The sequence below is a fragment of the Monodon monoceros genome, unplaced genomic scaffold, assembly GCF_005190385.1.
Source record: "Monodon monoceros isolate NGI ecotype Baffin Bay Population unplaced genomic scaffold, NGI_Narwhal_1 Super_Scaffold_16, whole genome shotgun sequence".
Taxonomy (NCBI): domain Eukaryota; kingdom Metazoa; phylum Chordata; class Mammalia; order Artiodactyla; family Monodontidae; genus Monodon; species Monodon monoceros.
The window spans coordinates 96,762,165-96,784,691 of NW_021703772.1; the positions used below are offsets into that span (position 1 = coordinate 96,762,165).

Here is a 22,527-nt window from a genome sequence, read left to right on the forward strand (position 1 = left end):
GATGTAAAACGGTGGGGTGAGCAGGTCTGCTGAAGCCCCAGTTATTAAAAGCCTTCTGGTTGAGCAGTCCAGTTTCATGTGAGCAAACAAAGCAAGATAGTTTGACTTCAACTGGATCTGAAAGCAGAACTCATTCACACATCTGTTAGAAGTGAACTTTCATGGAGCTGTGTGCCCTCTGCAGATGTGCTCACCTCTCCCCGGTAGGCGTGAAGATTCCAGAGACCTGTGCATGAGAACAGGGCCCGAGGGCTCTGCATGCCAGCACATGGCATGTTCATTCATTACACAGTAATGGCTCCCTATTAAAGAGAATTTGTGTTTTAGAGCAAACCTCCTTGCAAGCCAAAAACAGCGGCTTCAGAGGTTAGAGACGCTCCTGCTGAAATCAGGGGGAGTTGCTTCCCATGTAGGTGATTGTGCTGAGTGGCCAGAATCATGGATGACAATTAATGGGCCTTACAGTTTGCATGTGGCTGTGCCCTGCAAGAAGACTGGGCTGCTAGGGGACCCGGGTTAAATGGCCTTCTTTCACCCAGACTAGCCTGTCCGGGACTCCACAATAGGTGGGCGGCTGTGCTGAATTTGTGCTTGGTCATCATGTACAGATATAACTTGTATGGAATGTTGTAATGAAACTGCCAGGCAGAAAGACAATCCACTCTGCACGGAGAAATTCCCATTGTGCACTAACCTCTGTAGGAGAAAGCAACACCTAAGAGTGACATCCACAGAACCCCTTCCGCTTCCTTCACTGCACGGGGATCCCTGACGCCGGACAGTCTTCGCATCAAGCGTGGGAACCTTGCTGAGCTGAGTGAAGTGTCCCAGGATGACAGAAGCTCTGGAGTAGCAACAGGCAGAGGCAGTGGGGCAACGTGCCTTGCTTCACAATGAGCCACACCCATTAGTGAATTTGTATTTACAAGAATAATAGATTCCACTTCCAGGGTGATATTCTGCAGGCATATGGATAGGAGCTAAGATGCATTCTGCAGAAACAGATGGGTTGAGCTGTGTCGTTCAGACCGAAGTTTCTCCTTCCCCCCTGCATATTGAAGCAGATCTAGCTGGCAAAAACCTTTGAAGCTCTGCGTGTTCCATCGGGCTGCAACCCTCAGGACCCCACGGAGAGACCCTCTCAGCTTCTGCCCTGCTCTCCTCATTCTGTTCCATCCCTGACTCTTTCCCCGTCAGATGGGAAAAGGGAGGGCCCGGAGGGATCTCTGAGTGTCTCCTGACTTGCTTGTGCTCGCCAGAGACATTTTCATCCTTTACATCCTGAGTTCTCTCAGCTGCCTTTGGTTTCCGCCTTAATCCCTCCTTCAACAATGCCGTCTGTCATAGCTTTCCTTCCCTTTTCCCCAGCAGCTGTGTTGACAACCAAAATCTCCCACCTGGGCTCTAGATATTTCCAGTATGGCCTCCACCATCATGATTCCATTAGGCTTCTCCACCTCCTCCTTCCTATGGTTACTATGGTTACTTCCTATGGTTACTATGGTTACTTCCTATGGTTACTATGGTTACTTCCTATGGTTACTTTCCTATGATGATTTTTCCCCAGTGCTCTCACTTGGCTCCTTATTTTAGGAGCCCTTCCATGACTGTACTCCCAAGTCTTCGCATTTAGAAAAATGAGACTCTTCTTTGATGCCTCTTTACCTCCTTCTTCTTATCTTCAGGAGGTACACAGTTTCTAAAGAATCAACAGCACGTTCAATATTATTCAACATGCGATGATAATATCTTTCTGTTGGAAGGCCAAGTTATGACAGATGCCCTTACATGGCACCAAAGTATATTCTTGATAACATCTTTTGAATTTTTATATATTGACCTTGGGTCTGAATGTTTGCTGCTACTCATCATATTTTCTGTCAAGTCTTGTTTACTTTTCCTGAACACCACAGAAAAGGCAAAATACGTATAAGATTCACACTTAAAATCCAGGGTCAGCGGTACTAAACTAAGTCCTGAGCCTTCACATTTTTTACACAACTTCCTTAACTTTTCAGGAATCAAAATAATGCAGCATAAACGGCACTATTCCTGGAACCAGGATACTTAAGTTTCAGTTACAGTTTTGTCCTTTATTAATTAAGCAGATCTTTGTCTTGGTTTCCATATCTGTAGACTGGACGTACTGGTTTCTGTCTTCCCCAACTCAGCTCGTGATTGTTGGGAAAGTCAAAGGAGGTGAAGTTCATGGCTGCACGTTCTTAATGTTAGCTGGGCCCCAAGTGCCAGGGACTCCTTTATACCAGCGTCTGGGGCTCTGTTAGGTACCGAAGCCATAGTCGTATGTGGGCCAGTTGTCTATTTCCATTCCTGTTGGTACTCTAGATGAAACACTGCCCTGTGTAGCTGAGTGTCATTTCTCTTACATATCTTTTAAAGGAAAAAGATGCTACCTTTATGACCCTCTTGCTTTAAAAGCCCAAAGGCCAGAGACTCCTTATTAGGTCCATTATGGAGAATGAATACAGGTGGTGAGAACAGAAGGCCTGGGGGTACGGTTTGATAGCATACTGAAGGTAGATGTGAAAAAAGAATTTGAAAAGGACAGTATTTTTGAAGACGAGCTTATTGAAAAAGTGGGATTGAAGAGGAAAAAGAGAAGAAAGTTACATCACACGAAGTAGGTTTTAAGGTACATCAGACTATTTTAAATGATAGCTATAAAACCTCATTAGAAGGGAAGTGCTTTTAAAAAAAGCCTCCTGACTTGGTTATAAATGGCTCACTGGAGTCCATAATGAAATGGTTATTGAATTAGGAAAAAATGATGATAAATACCAGAAGAGAGACCCTAGAAGATGAATATATTCTCAGCAGCATCTTAGAATTTGGTCTGAAGTGGAAGCATGGGTTAAGGTCATCATAGTTGCCAAGTAGTAGAAAGGGCTCTGGCCTTGGAGTTAGAAGCCCTGACTTTGAATCCTGGCTGCTGCATATCTACTCACGTCCCCGAGAGACATCTGTTCCCTGTGCATTTGTTTTCTCCTCTGTAAAATGGAAATGATCACTGAAACATAGCATTGCTGTACAATTCCATTGAAATAATGACTAAGAAAGAATGTAGCAAATGTTATGGTTGAGGCCCCAGTATTTGTCTCCAGGGGTACCAGGTGATTAGGACAGTCGTGGTAACCGTCCTTGGCAGTAATTAGAACCCAGGCCTGAGTCACTCACTGAGTGGCATCCTCCCAGTGACATGGATTGGTCCAAGAGTGAGCTTGTGACCTCATCTGACTCATTGTCAGGGGACAGGGTGTTTGGAGGTTTGGAGAGAATCACATAGAGTCAGCTTCTCTTTCCCTCTAGTCTTGGGAGTGTAGAGCTGACTGGTATGGGGCTGTTCCAGCCAACTCCTACCAACGTGAAGATAAAGCTGAGACGCAGAAGCAGCACAGAGTCAAGAGAACCGCAGGGAAAGGGAAGCAAAGGGCCTAGATTAAGGCAGCCCTGAAGCTAGCGCTAATTCTGGACAGTGAGCTAATACATACTTACTGTTTAATGCGTTACTTTCCTCCGAAAGCATCCTCACTGATTCAGAGTGCTCAGTAAACTGAATACAGAAGACAGTACTGGAATCACGTCGTAGTCAAGCATGCAGGCTTTGTGGCTTATGTAGACCTTGGTCCAAACCCTGGCTTTCCTATGTGTAGCTGTATGACTATGGGCAACTTTAACCTCCTTAAACCTCAGTTTCCTCATATGTAAAGTGTGTCCATTGCATATTGCATAGTAACCCGATGCAAGCAAAGTGCTTGCCCTGCAGTAAGCGGTCAGCACATGTTGTTATGCTGCAGAAATAGGAGGTGTGATGAAGGTCAAGTGCATCGGCACAGACCATGCCTAGGCTGCTGGTGCAGTCACGATTTAGTGGCTCTGCTCCTTAAGGACCCTTGCTGCAAAGGAATCTGGGACACACAGCCAGGGAAGCCAGGGGTCTAGGCACCACGCCCCAAGCTGGAGAAGTGCTGGGCTACAGAGTCCCTGGCAGGTTCTCTGATACTGGGAGTCCCCAACCCTACTGGGGGACAGGTTGATGAGTAGAGCGAACATGAGCTTTGGAGTTGGACTTGCACTCTGTCCAATCACCATCTTCACTTCTCAGAGCTTTGCTTCCTCTTCTACCAAATGGGGATAATAGTAGCTACTTCCCAAGATTGTTGAAAAGACGGAGTACACACAAAGCCTTGTGTGTGCTGCCTGGATCTGGGATTAAGGACTAGCTCCCGTGTTGCTTCCTAGTGACTCCTGAAGACCCTCCCTCGTCAACATCACTTTCTAACGCCTCTAAAGGTTATTCAAGATTTACATGGCAAAAGCCCAGTTCCTCTGTTCAGCCAGGATTGCTTATACTTTGGGATTTCAGTAAATCTTTATTGGCAGGTTGGGCGCATCATATTTAAAATCAGGTATATTCAGTTGTAATTTATATACAACACAATTTACCCATTCCAAGTGTCCAGTTCAGTGAGCTGTGACTAATGCATGTGCTTGTATAACCACTACCACAATCAAGATATATAACATTCTAATCACCCCAAAACATTCCCTCATGCCTCTTTACATCTGAACCTCTCTCAACACCACTGGCCCCAGGTAACCACTGATCTGCTTCATATCACTATAGTTTTGCCTTTTCTAGAATTTTATGTAAATGGAACTAATCATACAGTATATATAGTATTTGGCGTTTGGCCTCTTTTAATTAGCCTAATGGTTTTAAGAACCATCCGTGTTGTTATCTGTATCCTCAGTTGTGTGTGTGTGTGCGCGCACACGCGTGTGCTTTATTGCTGATAAGCATTTCACTGCGTGGATGTACCACGTTTATTTATCCATTCACTAGCTTACGGACATTTCAGTTATTTCCAATTTGGGCTATTATGCATAAAGCCGCCATATATATTTGTATATATGAGTCTTCGGGTGGATATATATTCTTTTCTTTTGGGTAACAGTATTATTGTGGGGTCACATGATGGGTGTCTGTTTAACTTTAGAAGAAGTTGCCAAACTGTTTTCCAAAGTAGTTTTACCATTCTGTATCCCTGCCGACAGTGTACAAGAATTCAGCTTGTTCCACATTTTCACCAACATTTAACATTCTTAGTCTTTTTAATTTTAGCCACTTTTAGGGGAGTATAGTGATATCTCATTGTGGTTTTAATTTGCATCCCCCTAATGTCTGATGATGTTGAGCATCTTTTCCATGTATCTTCTTTGGTGACATATGCATTCAAATTTTTTCCTCAATTTGGTAGAGTTGCTTGTCCTTATTATTGCCTCAGAGGTCTTTTTATTCTGTATCCAAATCCCTTATTAGAAATAACTTCACTGTATTCTTCCAGCCTGTTGCTTGCCTTTTAATTTTCTTAACAATACTTTTGAAGAGAACGTTTTTTATTTTGATCAAGTTTAACTATTTTTTTTTTAATTTTATGATTCATGTTTTTGACTCTGTTTAAGAAATTGCTACCTAATCCAAGGTCACAGAGATGTTCTCCTTTGTCTTCTTTTGGAATTTTTATGGTTTTTGCTCTTACGTTTCAGTCTATGCATTAATTTTTGTGTATAGCATAAGGAAAGAGGTAAGGTTCATTTTTCCTCGTATGAATATTCAGTGTTTCCAGTATCCTTCGTTGAAGTACTATCTTTCCCTTATTAAATTACCTTGTCATCTTTGTCAGGAAACAATTGACAGTATATTTGTGAGTCTGCTTCTGGAATGTGTTCTGTTCCATGGATCTATATGTAAATCCTTACCCAATACCACATTCTCTTGATTACTGTAGCCAAATAGAATTCAGGTAGTGTGTACTGTCAGTCTTCAGACGGTGTTTTACTTTTTTAAAAAATGTTTGCATTTCTAAATAATTTTAGAATCAGTTTCTCAATGTCTATAAAACGCCTGATAGTGCTTTGATTAGGAGTCCATTGAATCTATAGATCAATTCAGAGAGAATTGACATCTGAATAATACTGAATATTCTGACCCATGAATGTATTTAAAGCACATTTCTTCAAAACTACAATGAGGTATCACTTCACACCGGTCAGAATGGCCATCATCAAACAATTTAGAAACAATAAATGCTGGAGAGGGTGAGGAGAAAAGGGAACCCTCTTGCACTGTTGGTGAGAATGTAAATTGATACAGCCACTATGGAGAACAGTATGGAGGTTCCTTAAAGAAACAAAAAATAGAACTACCATACGACCCAGCAGTCCCACTACTGGGCACATACCCTGAGTAAACCATAATTCAAAAAGATACATGTACCACAATGTTCATTGCAGCACCATTTACAATAGCCAGGACATGGAAGCAACCTAAGTGTCCATCGACAGATGAATGAATAAAGAAGATGTGACACATATATACAACGGAATATTACTCAACCATAAAAAGAAACGAAATTGACTTATTTGTAGTGAGGTGGATGGACCTAGAATCTGTCATACAGAGTGAAGTAAGCAGAAAGAGAAAAACAAATACCGTATGCTGACACATATATATGGAATCTAGAAAAAAAAATGGTTCTGATGAACCTAGGGGCAGGACAAGAATAAAGACACAAATGTAGAGAATGGACTTGAGGACACGGGGAGGGGGAAGGGTAAGCTGGGATGAAGTGAGAGAGTGGCATGGACATATATACACTACCAAATGTAAAACAGATAGCTAGTGGGAAGCAGCCGCATAGCACAGGGAGATCAGCTCGGCGCTTTGTGACCACCTAGAGGGGTGGGATAGGGAGGGTGGGAGGGAGCCGCAAGAGGGAGGAGATACGGGGATGTATGACTATGTATAGCTGATTCACTTTGTTATAGAGCAGAAACTAACACACCATTGTAAAGCAATTATACTCCAATAAAGATGTTAAATTAAAAAAAAACTGCCAAATATCTCTTACTGAAAAGGACCACAAGGAGATGAGATAAAACACAGTTAGGAATTGTACCTGTAAAAGGAAACATTGAGAAAAACTGCGGGGCCCTCCCCTCGCACCTGGCTCACAATGGCAATGGAATTTGGTACTTGGCAAAGTGTGTGCTGGGCTCTCCCACGTCGTGGTGCTTGAAGCATGTCTTGCGTAGTGTGCTCTCTATCATTCCTCGTGGCAAACTCTCCTAGTGAGAGGAAGCTCCACTATTCATGCATAAGACATGTCATGGTAGTAATAATAGCACTTACTCATATTTACATTTATATGTCTGGTCTTTTCTTAATCTATTTCTCAAAGAAAACTCAAATACTGGACTGTCTGGTTTAAAACCAGACACATGGCAACCATATTTACTAAAACTTCACTGGCTGCCAGGCAATGTGCTATTTGCATTCACATGTATTATGTGTATTACATCTTATTAAACCCTTGTAATGGTAAAAAAATAAAGCAGATTTCTAATAAACAGCATATAATTGGGTCTTGATTTTTTTCAAAACCAAATCGGACAATCTCAGCCTATTAATTGGGATATTTAGGCCATTTAATATAATCTACATGGTTGGGTTTAGATCTGCCATCTTACTATGTATTTTATTTGTCCCATCTGTTCTCTATATGTTTGCCTCTTTTTCTGCCTGCTTCTGTTTTTTGGATTTTGTTTTTGCACTGGTAATTTAATTTTTATTTTTAATCTATTTTTAAAAGTTAAACAATTCTCTAAGACTTGTAACCAAAACAGGTTTCTCTGCTCCAGTCCTTACAGCCTTGGGCCCTACAGCCTACAGCTAGTTTCTAGTCTCTCAGCTATTTCTTTCGGCCTTGCACCTCCATATTCTGAGATGATAAACCTACACTGCCATTTCTTGAGTTTTTGAAAATGTAAACTTATCTGTTGACTTTCTATCATGAGAGATTATGAATTTGCATTCTTGACCCATTCTTCTTCCGTTATTTCTTCCAAAAAATTGTATTAGAGATTTTGGTTAATATGTATGGTTTATACCCTTATGATTATGTAAATACTGTTCACTGATGAACTAATTATACTACTTAGAGCGTAATATGATCCCACTTCCTTTCTTGTACAGCTTAGACTTCTTTCTAGCATTAATAATGACATTTTCTCCCAATTATCTTAGGCTCCTAGGTGCTGGTCATTGATTCCAAATTCTCCAGCAAAATTGTAAGGCGCCTCTCAATATTATTTTCCACATAATCAAATGCATCAGGTCACGGACAATTTCTTTTAAATATTTTCCCTACGAGCCGTCCCCAGGGAGCCTGTGTCCCCCTGCTCTCTGGGGCTGTTTCAGCCTTCTTTGGAACTGAGAATTTTTTATGATTCCACTTTATCTCCATTTACACCTTATTAGCTATACATCTTTGGGTTTTAGTGGGTTTTTTGGTTTTTGGTTTTTTTTTTTTCTTTTGGTTTGTTTTAGTGATTGAACTAATGTTTACATGTAGTTTAACTACATCTTTACCTTAGCACAGTCTATCTGTAATGTATCTATCTACATTACAGATTACTTTCTTATAACCCCTCTCACCCTTTATGCTATTGTATATTTTACTTCTACGTATGTTAGAAAGCTTGCAATATGTTTTTATATTGGCTTTAGTGAATTATCTCCTGAAGAGATTCAAAAATAAGAAAAATATACTTTATATAGCATATACTTACCATTTCTTGCGTTCTTCATTCTATTGTATACATCCAGATTTTTACCTGATACGTATTTTTCATCTGCCTGTGAAACTTCCCTTAATATCTTACACTAAACATTCTCTGGCAATGAATTCTCTCAGCTTTTGTTAGTTTGAAAAGCATATATTTTTTTTCTTGGTTATTAAATTAGTTGAAAAGTTGATTAATTAGAATTAATTTTTAAAAGGTTGACAGGTTTTGTTTCTTTCCCTCTCAAGACTTTAAAGATGTTATTTCATTCTCTTCCGGCTTATGTAGTTTCTGACATGAATTCTACTGTCAGTTTTACCTTTGTTCTGTAAAGTATCTTTTTGCTCAGTTGCTTTTAAGATTTTTGTCTTTATCACTGATATTCAGTAGTTTATGACGAGCCTAAATGTCGTTTTCCCTGTGTTGGTTCAGGTTGAGGTTCATTGAGTCTCTTGGATTTGGGGTTTATAGTTTTTTATCAAATATGTACATTTTTGGTTAGTACTTCACATAACTTTCTCCCCTTTCTCTCTTTTCTTTCCTTCTGGGGCTCCAGTTATACATATTTAGACCATTTCATATTGACATCCAGATCACTGATGGTCTATTTCTTTAAGTCTTTTTTCTCTATGTGTTTTATTTTGGATAATTTATTTTGTAATGTTTAAAAATTCACTGATCTTTCCTCCTGCGACATCTAATAGCTCTGCTAATCTGCTATTAATTCTGTATAGTGTATTTTTAAATTTAAATATAGTTTTTCCTGTCTACAATTTCCATTTTTTTTATTTTTTATTATTTTATTATTTTATTATTTCCTAATTATGTTCAAATTTTACTTTACATCTTTGTACATAGCTGTGACATCTACAATATTTTTCAGTTCTTGTTTAATTTCATTATCTCTCATTACTGTGTCTGTTTCTGTTGATTAATTTCTCTCTTGAATATGGATCATATTGTCCTCCTTCTTTTCATGCCTGGTGGTGATTTTTAATTGGATGCCGGAGATTGTAAATTTTACATTGTTGAGTACTAGATTTCATTGTATTCCTGTAAAGACTGTTGTTCTTTATTTTGAGGTGCATTTAAGTTACTTGCAGATTATTTTCATTTTTCAAGGCTTCCTTTTATGTCTTGTTATGACAAATTCAAGGGAACCTTTTTTCTGGGAATAATTTAGCCTCACGACTATGGCTTGACCCTTCTTAGGACTGTACCGTGTGGTCCATGTTTTGGGAGGCCTATCCTCTCTGGATGGTGGAAATACAAACTATTTTCAGCCTTACGTGAGCTCATGAAATGATTCAACCTACTGCTTCATAGTCATTGCTTCTCTGACCTCATGCATTTCACCTCATGCATGTGCAGGTTAATACACAGCAGAAGACTATAGCGAAACCTCTGCTGTTATCATTTCTTTGCAATACATAGCCCTGCAAGTTCTAGCTGCCTAGACAGCCCCTTCCCTACCCCACCCGCACGCCTGTGTTTACCTCTTCTTGAATTCAGCAGGCCCTCCAGACTCTGTTCGTGTTTCTTCTCTCAGTGTTTCAGTCTGGAAACCATCACCGGGCAGTTGGCTACAGAGATTATAGAGCTCGCTTCGTTTGTTTTCCTTGAGTCAGAGATCAAGTTTTATGTTGCCTATTGTCTAATGTCTGAAAACAATGGGTAACAGTATATGCTGTTCCTGTTACAGTTAGTCATTAATGGACAGAAGCAAATATCTCTCTATATTTTTGCCCATATTCATATCCTTTGGTCTGTTGGATTTCATTACTCCTTTATTATCTCCCTGTAGAAACAACCATGGAATATTGGAGAGTGGAGAGTGGCAGCTGAAATGGAAAGATAGGCTCATATCTGCTTCAGCCTTCTCTTCACCCATATTTCAGCTACAGTCACATAAAAGAAAAATAAATGATCCTTGAATATCCACTTAAAATAGATTAGCTTATATTAATTAAAATCCTGAACCAAGCAAGTAAGGCATGTTAAAGTGAATTTTTTATTTAAAGTTTCAGGGTATGAAGACTTAAGCTTTTTTCCTTTCCACATACAATTTGAAAAATCATTAACATTGAATAAATATAGAGACAAATGGAGAAAAACATCTATGAGCTTTAAATTCTTATCTTTCTGGGGTCTTTTATTAAATATAATTACAGTAATAAAAGAAAACTAAAATAATTTGTAATTTTAGAGTATATAAAATTTTAATTTAAAAAAATAGGTTAGGGACTTCCCTGGTGGTGCAGTGGTGAAGAACCCGCCTGCCAGTGCAGGGCACATGGGTTCGAGCCCTGGTCTGGAAAGATCCCACACGCCACGGAGCAGCTAAGCCTGTGCACTACCACTACTGAGCCTGCACTCTAGAGCCCACGAGCCACAGCTACTGAGCCCACGAGCCACAACTACTGGGCCCGCATGCCACAACTACTGAAGCCCATGTGCCTAGAGCCCGTGCTCCACAACAAGAGAAGCCACCGCAGTGAGAAGCCCATGCACCGCAATGAAGAGTAACCCCCTCTTGCCGCAACTAGAGAAAGCCCGCGCCCAGCAACAAAGACCCAACGCGGCCAAAAATAAATAAATAAAATTTTTAAAAATAAATAAATAAAATAGGTTAATAATACATAGGAGGACTTCCCTGGTGGCGCAGTGGTTAAGAATCCACCTGCCAATGCAGGGGACACGGCTTCGAGCCCTGGCCCGGGAAGATCCCACATGCCGTGGAGCAACCAAGCCCATGTGCCACAACTGTTGAGCCCGAGAGCCACAACTGCTGAGCCCGCGTGCCACAACTACTTAAGCCCACATGCCTAGAGCTCGTGCTCCACAACAAGAGAAGCCACCGCAATGAGAAGCCCATGCACCACAACAAAGAGTAGCCCCCCGCTTGCCACAACTAGAGAAAGCCGCGCAGTAACAAAGAACCAAAGCAGCCAAAAATAAATACATTTAATAATACATAGGATGCTTTACCTCTTGTAAACATCTTTAATAAATTTTTTATGTGTTGCTAAATTGATAGATCTGAATCTCCTCATGCTTCTCTGTTTTTATATGCTTCCTACCAAGGAAAGCTGTTTTGACTCTCTTCCTGCAGCAGCTTACCTCCAGTTTATTTTCTTTCCTCCCTTCCCTCACTTGCCTTATCAAAGCAGATGTTATCCAGGCAGGTAAAATGGAGAGCAGAGGCAGTTGTCCATATAATTCAGCAAACCCAATGTGGAATTTTAGAGATTTAGAGAGACAGATTTACCCATAATAGCCATCTGTGTCCTTCAGATTCACCAGATAATTGTTCAGCTTCTCACTTCCTTTTGGCAGGGCAGATAGAGATGGAGTGAAGCTAAGAGAGAGGGTAGATCATCGAACAGATACAAGGACAACCTTCTAGGATAAATACGCTGTATCTTCTCTAAGGGGAAATTGTGACTTACTAATTTGGGAGTGTGATCTGAGAATGTAATAAGTGTGTGAACCAAGGAGAATCAGTAAACATCATTTGTTTAGACCTTTAATATGCCTTTCATAAGCACCAGCACGAAAGTGGATTAAAAGAAGATACAAGCAAATAGCTAGATTATCATTAGATTGGGGGAAAAAAGTTGAGGATAGAGCAATTTTGTCATGGATACAGAATGAGCAGGGATAACAGGAAACAAAAGGGAGAGATAAATTGGCATTTCTTCAATTAGCAAAATGATGGACACAGATCAGGGCTGGAACCATAGTTGGTCTACATTTTTATGGTACTCTAGAAAGTTTTACTAATAAAATTAAGGGCTTTCTTTTTTCCAATTAGAAAAATAGCTGAGGAGGACAAGACTTGACATATGGATAGGAAAGTGTTTAAGTGGTAATCATCACCCTGTGAGGAATTGAGAGGAATCTATGTTGTATTCTCGTCAACAAGGACTTTGACCTGGAAGTGGTGACTCCCAAAACAAGATGTAGCCGTCTGGGATCCAAGTCTGTTCCTAGACCAGCTGACCAAGTCAAGCAAATACTGGTTTTTAAACTGTAGTGATCACGTTAGCCTACTCTTATATATCACAGTAAATATCACGTGCAAATCTCACCACTGTTTTACAAGACAGGCATAGTGGCATAGCAAGACATGAAGGAGTTATGTGAAGGTCTCAAGATTTTTCAGCCTAGAAGAATAAGAGTCTAGAGATAATTATTAAAATTTGTAAAATCAGGAAGGGTTTGGAAAGTTGCATAACAAATCTCAGAATACTAGACCAAGAGCCATCCCCCACACCTTTGAAGAGGTTGTCTTAGTGTCAGTCACAAGACGAAGCACGTGTTATAGCGAACCTAAGGAATTTTTTCCTCAGGGTTTATACCAGATGAATAATTACATAAATTTAAGGAGGATTTCTATTAATTCGTGGTCTGCATGGGCATTTGGAACATATTTCTGACCTTTTCCAGTCTATATCCTTAAGTCACGTCCCACTACAATATTTTATGTGATGCTACCACTGTCAGACAGAATATTGGGTTAACAGGATATCAAGCCAGTCTGAGGTGATGTGTCTTTTATATTGGTTTAAATAACTTGTCCTTCACCTTGACAAAGGAGTTTTATGATCTGCTTTTTCCTTTTTAAAAATTTTTGTCATATTAACTCCCTTCATTTTTTTCTCATATTTATTCCCTATGTACCAGTGTACCAGACCCCCAAAGTTCCAGTCTTCCTTTATGTCAAAGAGAACGTTCACAAGGGTTAGAAAATAAATTTACATTCTCCTATATACTTTTCAAATCTCAGAAAGCTTAAATCCAGTTTGAACTTAGAAGCTGAGTATTTACATGCATATTCTGAAGCCATCAAATTGAATTTACTCGTCCAGAAGGTCATCTTAATGCCACAGTCAAAAGTTACCCGATGTTTGTGAATAAAGAGCCAATATAGTCATTTTGGACTACTTTAACAAAACCACAGGGTAATAAGCTTAGAATGAATAACCCACATTTAACTGATGTGGCTTTGGCAACAGACTTAGTTTTTCTTAGCTTATTTCAGCCATACAGATGAAGAGAAAGATGTGCAAATAAAGAGATCTGTTCTCCCATCTGTAGTTAAGTTTCTATTGCCAGTACCACACATAGCTTAAGATGTTTAGGAACCTGGAGAGAACTCATACAAAGACTTATTTACACGACCAATTGCATTATAGGAAAGTATGCCAGTTAGTAATACGGTATGACTACTAAACACCCATGAGTTGCTCCTTCTGGCTGGTGAATTGTGTTGAGTCCTCATTCAACACAATTTGAAATTTTGTTTGGCTGAAACTTTGTAGGTGTGATTAAAGTTCTCAAAGTAAAAATGAGCTTGGGTTTTAAAGTTTTCCATTTTCCTAGGATTTACGAGTGTGGAAGAGGGGAAAAAAACAGTGATTACTGAAGCAGTTTGTTTGAATATATAAGCGAGGGTAGATCATTGCACAGAAGCAAGTGTAACCTTTTAGGATAGAGTGAAAATCAGAGCTTACTAATTTGGGAATATTCCCTGAGAATGTAGCAAGTCTGTGAACAAAGGATAATTGGTAAACATCATTTGCTTAAGCTTTTTAAAAAGCCTTTCTGGTGCCTATTCCAAAATGGATTTCTTGGGAAAATGGACTCCATCTTTTCTATACATGAGGCAGCTTGCAACCAACTCCAAGTACTTTGCTCCATGTTTATAATCGTTCAATAACGATGTGATCAAGTAACCCCCAAGGAAATGGTTGCCACATGGCACTTGCTTAGGAAATAACTGGGGCAGTTTAGTGAAATGTACCCAGGTGCTGCAGTAGAACACTGACCACACAGGGGAAGTTTGGTTTGTCTTCGATTCCAGACAGTGTGTGTATTATGTACCTGCAGGGGCCCTCACCTCTCCTTGACAACCCCTTCTGGAAACTTACAGAGTACCTACTTTGTAACGAGCATTATTACCAATGAGCTATGATTATATGATGTCAGGATCGTTTAAAAATTCCCTTGTTGTGACACAGCCAGCAGGTAGCCAAGCAGATCGTCAAGCCTAGTCTTTCCAACTCTGAAGCCTATTGTCTTTTCGCTTCATTCTTCCGAATATTTAGACGAACTTGGAACTCAAGTCGGGTTTGCTTAAGCCTGTCCTATATAATAATCTCTATGGACAGATACATTAATAATACCAAGAGTTTTGGTTTATACATTCAAGCAATTAAAGATTTGTGAGATAGGATCCGTGAAAAAAAAATTGAGATACTTTAATCTGTAGAAGACTGAGGAAAAAATGAGTTAGTGGCCTTTCCCAAACACTCAAAATCAGTGCTAATACAGATTGCACTAACTTGGAAATTTATATTAACTGAAACAGTGCTGGAAATAAGCTTTTCCCTTTGCAGCTATTTTAAATATAGTGTTACAATGTAAATGAATAGTGTAAAACAAATTTGGAAGATGCAAGAAGAAGCCAATTAAGAGAACAAATTGTTTAAAAGAGAAAAACCTCACTGTTTTGTGTAAGGACATATAAGAAGTCCCTGAGTAATCTCATCTGTTCACTACAAATGGCTCCCAGGAACTTGTCTCTGTGATAACTTGGTTCTTGTGCTACTATGCGTGCTGATGTTAAACGTGACGCCGGCACTCAGCTTGGCATCTACACTCCCTGAGGATGAGAGCGGGAGGAATGAGGCCAGACCGGGGACCTTCCAGCCCAGTGATGCTTTGAGGTGGGGGCGGGGGCCAAGGCGGATACTAAAGCCACATTCCCTGCACTATCCTTCGTCTTGGTCACTGACCCTTGCTCTAAGGGCTTGGAAGTATTAAGAAACCTGTCTTTAAAATATTCAGTAATTCTGAATGATCTTATCCCCCCTGGCTATCTGAATTAATGAAGTCTGGCTGTATGAGAAATATAGCTGCACAGAAAAAGGAAGTCAGCTGTTTTCTCTGGTTGCTGAAGTGAGAACAAAAAAACAACAGATTGGGATTTCAAAAGGAAAAGTTCATATTCAATTTAATTTCAGGAAGAATTTTCTAAAGATGAGAGCTTATTTCATCCACCTATTTTTTCATTACACTCCGCGCTAGCTATGTGTCAGGCTCTGTGCTGAGCGTGGGTGATGGCGAATAAATCAGGCACTCTCTCAGCCTATAGTTATCATCAGCTCTATTAGCATATAATTGCCATTCTGTAGAAAAAGGCGATGTAGAGTCAGGAACAGGCTTACGTGGGAATTCTGAAGAGATGGATAAAACCCAATCTGCCCCCAGGCTGCTAGCAGTCTAATAACACTTATTTTGAGAATTGCTGCCATTTTCTGAATAATAGCTGTGTACCTGTTCCAGGCATCGTGCTATGTTTATTATGTGCTATGTAGCTAGTCCTCAGAGCGCCCCTGTGATGGAGGTTATATAATCTAATTTTCATATGAGGAACCTAAAGCCACCTGCTGGGGCGCCTGGTCCAGGAGCAGAGGGCTGATGCTCGCTGATGAGCTGAGTGGGGATTTTGTATTGCACATCCTGAGTTAACAGTTGAAAAACCCCTGGTTGAATTGTTTCTCCAAAATGTCTTCTCTGCCACCATCCCACGCAGAACGTCCCCCATCTTGGCTGCCCTGCTCACCCTCCGCTGACTCATCCCCGCCCCCCGCCTCTCAGGCACAATAAATCCCTCTTTACTGAAGCTCTGAGGCCAGACAGTATTCCTAACACAACACTCTCAACATTCCTTCAAAAAAGAAGGACCTAAAAATTCTCCTGTCAGCTGCTAACAGACTACAAGGCTGTCCATCTCCTTTCCTGCTGGAGGTATGCACGATAACGCATCCAAGGGGACAGGAAAAGAAGGTCCCGAGTCCATTCTGGAAGGAAGAGATTCCCTACCATGCTGACGTGCCCTGAACGGACCCCAGGTGTGCTGAGATGTTGAGCCCTCAGCTCTCAGGTAGCCGGGGGTCCTGGGGCAGCTGGTGTGTTCCTCAGTGAGCTGTATGTGTGTATTTCCTATGTGTGCCAGAACTTTAAAAGGACTGGGAAGCACTGCTTAAGTCATCCCATGAAACATCTGGGGCTTGTTGGTGGTGATAAGTGAGAGAACTTACCTTAAGAGACAGAAGGCAAATGGGATGACGAGAAGTCATCAGGGTAGGAGAAGTCATTAGTGACCTTGAAAGAATGAAACCCGCTGGTCCGTCTAGTGATCCAACCCTTGACTCATTAGCAAGGCCCTGTTGACAGCTGTTCTCACAGTCACAACGTGAACTTAAACATGTTGTGAGCTCAGAACTGAGTCAACTCATTCTGGATGCAAGGCTGGCTTGTCCCTTTGAACTTTATCTTTACCACGGCCATTCAGTTATTTTGTGAGTTCTTATAATCCCCTGAGAAAAGAAACTGACTTCAAAAGTACAATATCTAACACTGTTTCAGATTACAATATTTTTATGAACTGTCAGAAACTTACAGTGCCTGAAAGAAACTACATAAAGAAGGTGTCAGCATTTTCAGTATAAACTCTATTTCCAAAGGTTTATGCATTCAGGAGAAATTTGCTTGAGGGGGAAACTTGGCATATGGTGTCTGAGTTCCTGACTGTCCATACCTCATTTCGTAGGTATTACAAGTGAGTCCTTCAAATTCACTGCATTTGGCATCTGTAATTTTTAGAAATAAAAAGGGGGCTTTAGTAACAGGTGATTTCTGTGTTTAATGTCAGTGCACACAATCCTTAGAGGGTCAGAGAACTCAGGAATACCAGAAGTCCTGTTTTACAGCTTCTGATTATGGCAGTCTTGTGGAGGGAAAGAAGGGAAAAGAAAATAGTATAAAGGGACAGGTGCCGAAAAACGCTGGTGTCCTCAGGAGGGCACCAGAGTTAGACCTCCTTCGTCTTTCTTCCTACCCCAGATTTCTCCCTGCCCTATTTCCTGCCTGGTGTTACAGGCCAGGCCAACATACATGGGCTTTAGTGTCTGGGGCCTTTCCCCAGCAAAATCACTGAAAAGGTTGCCAAGAATCCTACTTTGCTTTTTGAGTCTCCATTTGAAGGGACTGGATTAACTCATAAAATACCTATAGGGGAGAGAGTTCTTAGACAAAGCCAGAAAAATATTGCCCTTGCAGGCATTGCCTATCACCAGGGCCAGAGAGATGAGATAAATGCCAGAAAAACCCTGGCGTGGGAGTCTACAGATGCGATCGATCCAAGAGGGTGGGGGAAGAGGTAGCGGACAATTGTGGTTCTCGGGAACCGTGCAGATGCCGGGAATGCCAACTGTTAACTCCATCCTCAGGATGGGAGGTATGGGAACCAGCTGGAATTCAGGGCCAGCACCAGTTCCATGGGAGAAGCTGGGCGCACTGGCCAGAGGCAGGGGGCCCTTCTGTGCACTTTGAGCTCACAAGGCTGCCTCAATGGCTGCTAACAGAGCAGACCCCACTTCTGGATTTCCCTGAACTTTTTGGCAGAATCAGTATAGCTTGGTGGCTAAGAGCGTGGTCTCTGTATTTATGTAAGCCTGGATTCAAATCCAAGGCTCGCTATTTACAGCATACAGCCTTGGACAAGGTACCTTTTTGAGCCATGATTTCTCATTTGTAGATGGCAATGATAGTTCTTACCCTTTGAGGTTGAGAAGATGAAGAGATGATACAAAGAAAGCAGTGAACTCCTCGCTGCAGCCAAACTTGATGATCCATTTTCACAAAAGGAAAAGAACCCCTAATGTTGCCGTGTTGAGCATTCTTTTGTTCAGAGGTAGGCATCCTGGAGATGCTGGGAGGACATTATTATGGCAGGCAGCCTGGGGCGCGTAGGGACTGACACAGCTATTACATCCCATGAATCTTTGATCCCCATCCCTGAAGACTGGGTCGATTCCGATCCACTTACTCCTGTGTGAGACTGAAATAGTTCAGACATTTAGAATTGCCCCAAGTACAACGTATGGACATTGTTAAATATGAGGTGTGTCGTATGTCTAGGCTAACATGAAGAAGGGACACCAAATTCTGAATAAGAAGAACTTTCTTTTCTGGCATTGCCTTCCCGTGCAAACAGCTGATTATTTCTCCAAAAGGCTATTTTGTAGCAATTGAGTCGGCTTAATTGAGGAGAAAATGAATAGAGAAGATAATGAATAATCTCGGAAGCTGGTTGAGAGGAAAGCTGACCAGGTGGAGGCCCTGAAATGAATGGAACTAAAACTTAGCCCTTGTGGTTCTGGGAAAGATCTCAGACTATAGCCACGTGACTCAGGGCTCCTGGAGTCCATGATCAGTCTTTGAGATCAGATGGCATATGAGATGGCTAAATGGCACCCTACTGGAGAAAGGGTATCTGTATCTTCCTACTAAATATCCCTTTGGAGACTGAATCCTCTCTTTTGATAGGGACTTCATCTTTCTAGCGCTTCTAAAGCCAAGGACCAAAGCTACTAGAACCTATAAAAGCTAACTCTGTACCCACCCCCACCCCTTTGTTTTCACCTTAGTATTAGGAATTTCCCAGAATTCTAGTACTCAGAGCAGAGGCGTTTTGAGGAGAAAGGTAGGGGAATGGTCAAATTCTGAAGTTCAGATACTAATTGGTGAGCATCAAATGAGATTGTGTGAGGAAGGTACTTAAGGATAAACTATTTACCTGTCAGATATCTACTGAGATCTAATAAATATATCTAGTGTTTTTTATACGTCATCATTCATTATTTCTTTCATTCAGCTATCCTGCGGTGTGCTAGGGGTCATTCTAAATTCAAGAGATTCCACAGTGAACATATCTTTATTCTCACAGAAACTCTATAAGGAACCTGAGCCCTTGAGGGGTTAAGGATCTTATGTGGAGGGCTCTCACAATTAGTTAATTAGCAGAGACCAGACTCCCGAGCACCACTGAAATGTTAGCTGTCGAGCCTCTTGATACGAAGATCACAACATAGTCTATTATATTCCCCACCATGCCTAACACGGTGTTAAGCTGTGCCTCTTCTCCAGTCCTAGACTGATAAGATGCTAATACAAACTTTACTAAGGCCGTTTCACTCTAAGATTATTGTGTAAACAGGAGACTTTTGGGTGACAAGCGGATCTTGGAAGCTGTCTCATTGGCTTAGATAAACTACACCACATTTCAGGAATTAATCCTGTAATAATTTTTTCAGATATTGTATTTTTCTTGGATATAAAATGTTTTGAAGATGAGATGTAATTGGCAGAATATGTCACACATGTGGTGAAATCAACTTGGTTTGTTTTAGGGAATAGTGGGAGCCCTGGGACTGACGAGAAATCCAAAGAGTACTGATGAGCTTTGTCGTTACGTGAAGGTAGATGGAAAGACAGAAAGTGGCCCTATGACCTTCTCTGTGAGACCTCAGATAGCAGTTGAGTCATAGGAAGCCCACATGATAAGTGATGTACCTTTGGGGATGACCCTTATAGTATGTGAATTACTTGTCCTCACAGTCAGATGGAGAGGCCAGAGACTTAGTTAACTGCTGGCGGATGGTAATTCACGTAAGAGATGCACAGCTGCCTTTGTTAGGACATCACTTCAATTTGTTACGTGTGCTCATTACTCATCTTATTTCAGTTAATAAATGTTACCTAATTGATTGAAGTCATATGATTCCCAATTGAAATAAGGGTGATCAAAGATAATTTTTGGTCTCCAGTGACCGTTCTTTTACCCTTATAACTCTAGAGAACCATGTACTTTGTATGTACACGTGACTCTTGCTGCCAGTAATGGCTAACCTTCTTACTCCGTATTATGTTAAGGGAATATTTCCGTGTTCAATTAGATGTCTGTTTCATGCCACTCCCTGGAAATCTACTACACCCTTACGAGTATTTCTTCCTTCTGGATATCCCCTTTCCTCCAGACCAGATCCAAATGCCCATGATCCTTTTCTCCTTTTACGTGAGCAGTCTCTAATTCTCACTATGTTACTCTGTCTAGAAACGAACTGCCAGATGAGGACACTGGACAGTGGGATTGGAACCTTCCCGCTCCCAGACTCAGGAAACCGCTCAGCGGGACGGCACCTGTGCCAAGCTGACTCCCCCGATGACACTGAGCCCCTCCTGTCTCTCCAGCCAGCCCTTTGTGCAGCTTCTTCCATAAGAGCCCAGACCCTTGAACGAGAAGTGCCTTCCTCTGCAGACAGCCGGGGATCTAAAGACAACGCCGTTGTTCATTCCACATCCGACCCCATCATGACTGCCAGAGGGATGCGACCTCTTCAGAGTCGCCTCCCCAAGCCAGCCTCCTCAGGTAAAATGCCTGTTACCTTCCAGATGAGATTGTTTGCTCACTAGAATCATGCACTTGCTGACAAAAATGGAGAACAGGCAGCAGAAAAGATTTCCACCAGGAGGTCAGTCAGTGACCTCTGCCCAGTGGAAATGTAGATGCACGAAATCCCTTTACGTCCTCAACCAAAACATAAAAAGAAAACAAGTATTAAACATCATCTACTCTCAGTATTATTTAAGGAGTGTACACACACATAAAGGAAACAAGCACGTTGTTAGCACAGGTAGATGGATATATAAATTGATAAAGAAAAAAACCATACAACGTGGACTTCAGATTTTGTCTTTTAAAACTTAACTCTGAGTATAGACCAGAGTATAACTCTGAGTATAGACATAAATTTAGCTGAAATGTTGTTTGCCCTCTCACAGAAACATATGTCTTCTGACATATTCCTATCCCGTTCAAATGTATTTATATGTTGAGCTATAAAAAACGTAGTTTGATATATTAGCAGTAGATTGTCTGTTAACTACAACGGGATGGAGGGAGCCTTCCCACTGAGAAGTACCATCCTTTGCCGTAGTCAGTGGAAACAAGTTTTCATGATTAAAGATAGGGCCAGGCTAAGGGTCAAAGTTTTTTCACTGTTCCCTCAAGATTAAAAATATTTATTGCAGCTCGGGATGACACTAAATAACTTTTAACTTGTGCGCCTCATGGTGCGTTTATGACATGCATAAGCACATGAACTAGAATTCTAAAGACTTTCATTTATGATTGGATGGTGAGAAAGCAACCACAAGTAGAGATTATACCATGGGCTTCTGAGAAATTAGAAGGCTTTTCATTAAACATCTGTGAGTCAGTGTGATTGGGTTATTCCCATGGCTGAGTTCTTCCTCCATACAGTAGTACTGACTGCCATGAATGTTTCATCACAAACTTCTGCTTATTTCAAGCCAAGGCTACATTTGAAAACGCTGGGACATATATTATTTTTGAAATAAATGTACTGTTAATGAATGACACAGCCTCCGGAGATTCAGAGGCGAAATTGTAGTTATAGATTATGTGCTCCATGCCTGACTAGTCACATGTGTGACCTCCATTCAGCGGCAGGCTGCCGAGCAGACTCCATGATTAAACACTGTCATTATAACAAATTGAATAGGAACTGCAAGCCTTGAATTGCTTCATAAGAAGGGGATAGGAAGGAGATTGTTCTGATCTTGCTGCTAATATTCAGTGTACCGGTTTTCTTAGTTTTGTGTCTTAATTAGATTGTCATGAAGAGTGGTAAAAACAAAAAAGTAGTATACGGTAGACAGTGAGGTCAACACACTGCAGGACATTTTTGTGCCGTCCACCCCGAAGCTTCCTGTCTACCTTAAGATGTTGTCACTGCGGGTCAGAGGCAGGGCTGGCTTTCCAAGGCTTTTCTCTTTTCTGTGGCCATTGGTTACTCATTTTAAATATTAAGGAATGGAGATCTAGTTGGAACAAAAGGAAAGTGGGGGCTCCCCTGGTGGCGCAGTGGTTGAGAGTCCTCCTGCTGATGCAGGGGACACGGGTTCGTGCCCCGGTCCGGGAAGATCCCACATGCCACAGAGCGGCTG

At 41.1% G+C, this 22,527-nt stretch overlaps 1 protein-coding gene across 12 annotated transcripts in view; it reads left to right on the forward strand.

Moving 5' to 3' along the window:
* NCKAP5 (NCK associated protein 5) overlaps positions 1–22,527 on the forward strand; it is a 1,052,051-nt gene that overhangs the window by 982,988 nt on the left and 46,536 nt on the right. For all 12 annotated transcript variants that reach the window (XR_003793798.1, XM_029224397.1, XM_029224398.1 and 9 more), the window contains one exon: positions 20,612–20,926. Coding sequence is in view for 11 of the 12 variants with exons in the window: in XM_029224397.1 (XP_029080230.1) it covers positions 20,612–20,926 (315 nt within the window). In the remaining variant the exon portion in view is untranslated. The remainder of the gene's footprint in view (positions 1–20,611; positions 20,927–22,527) is intronic.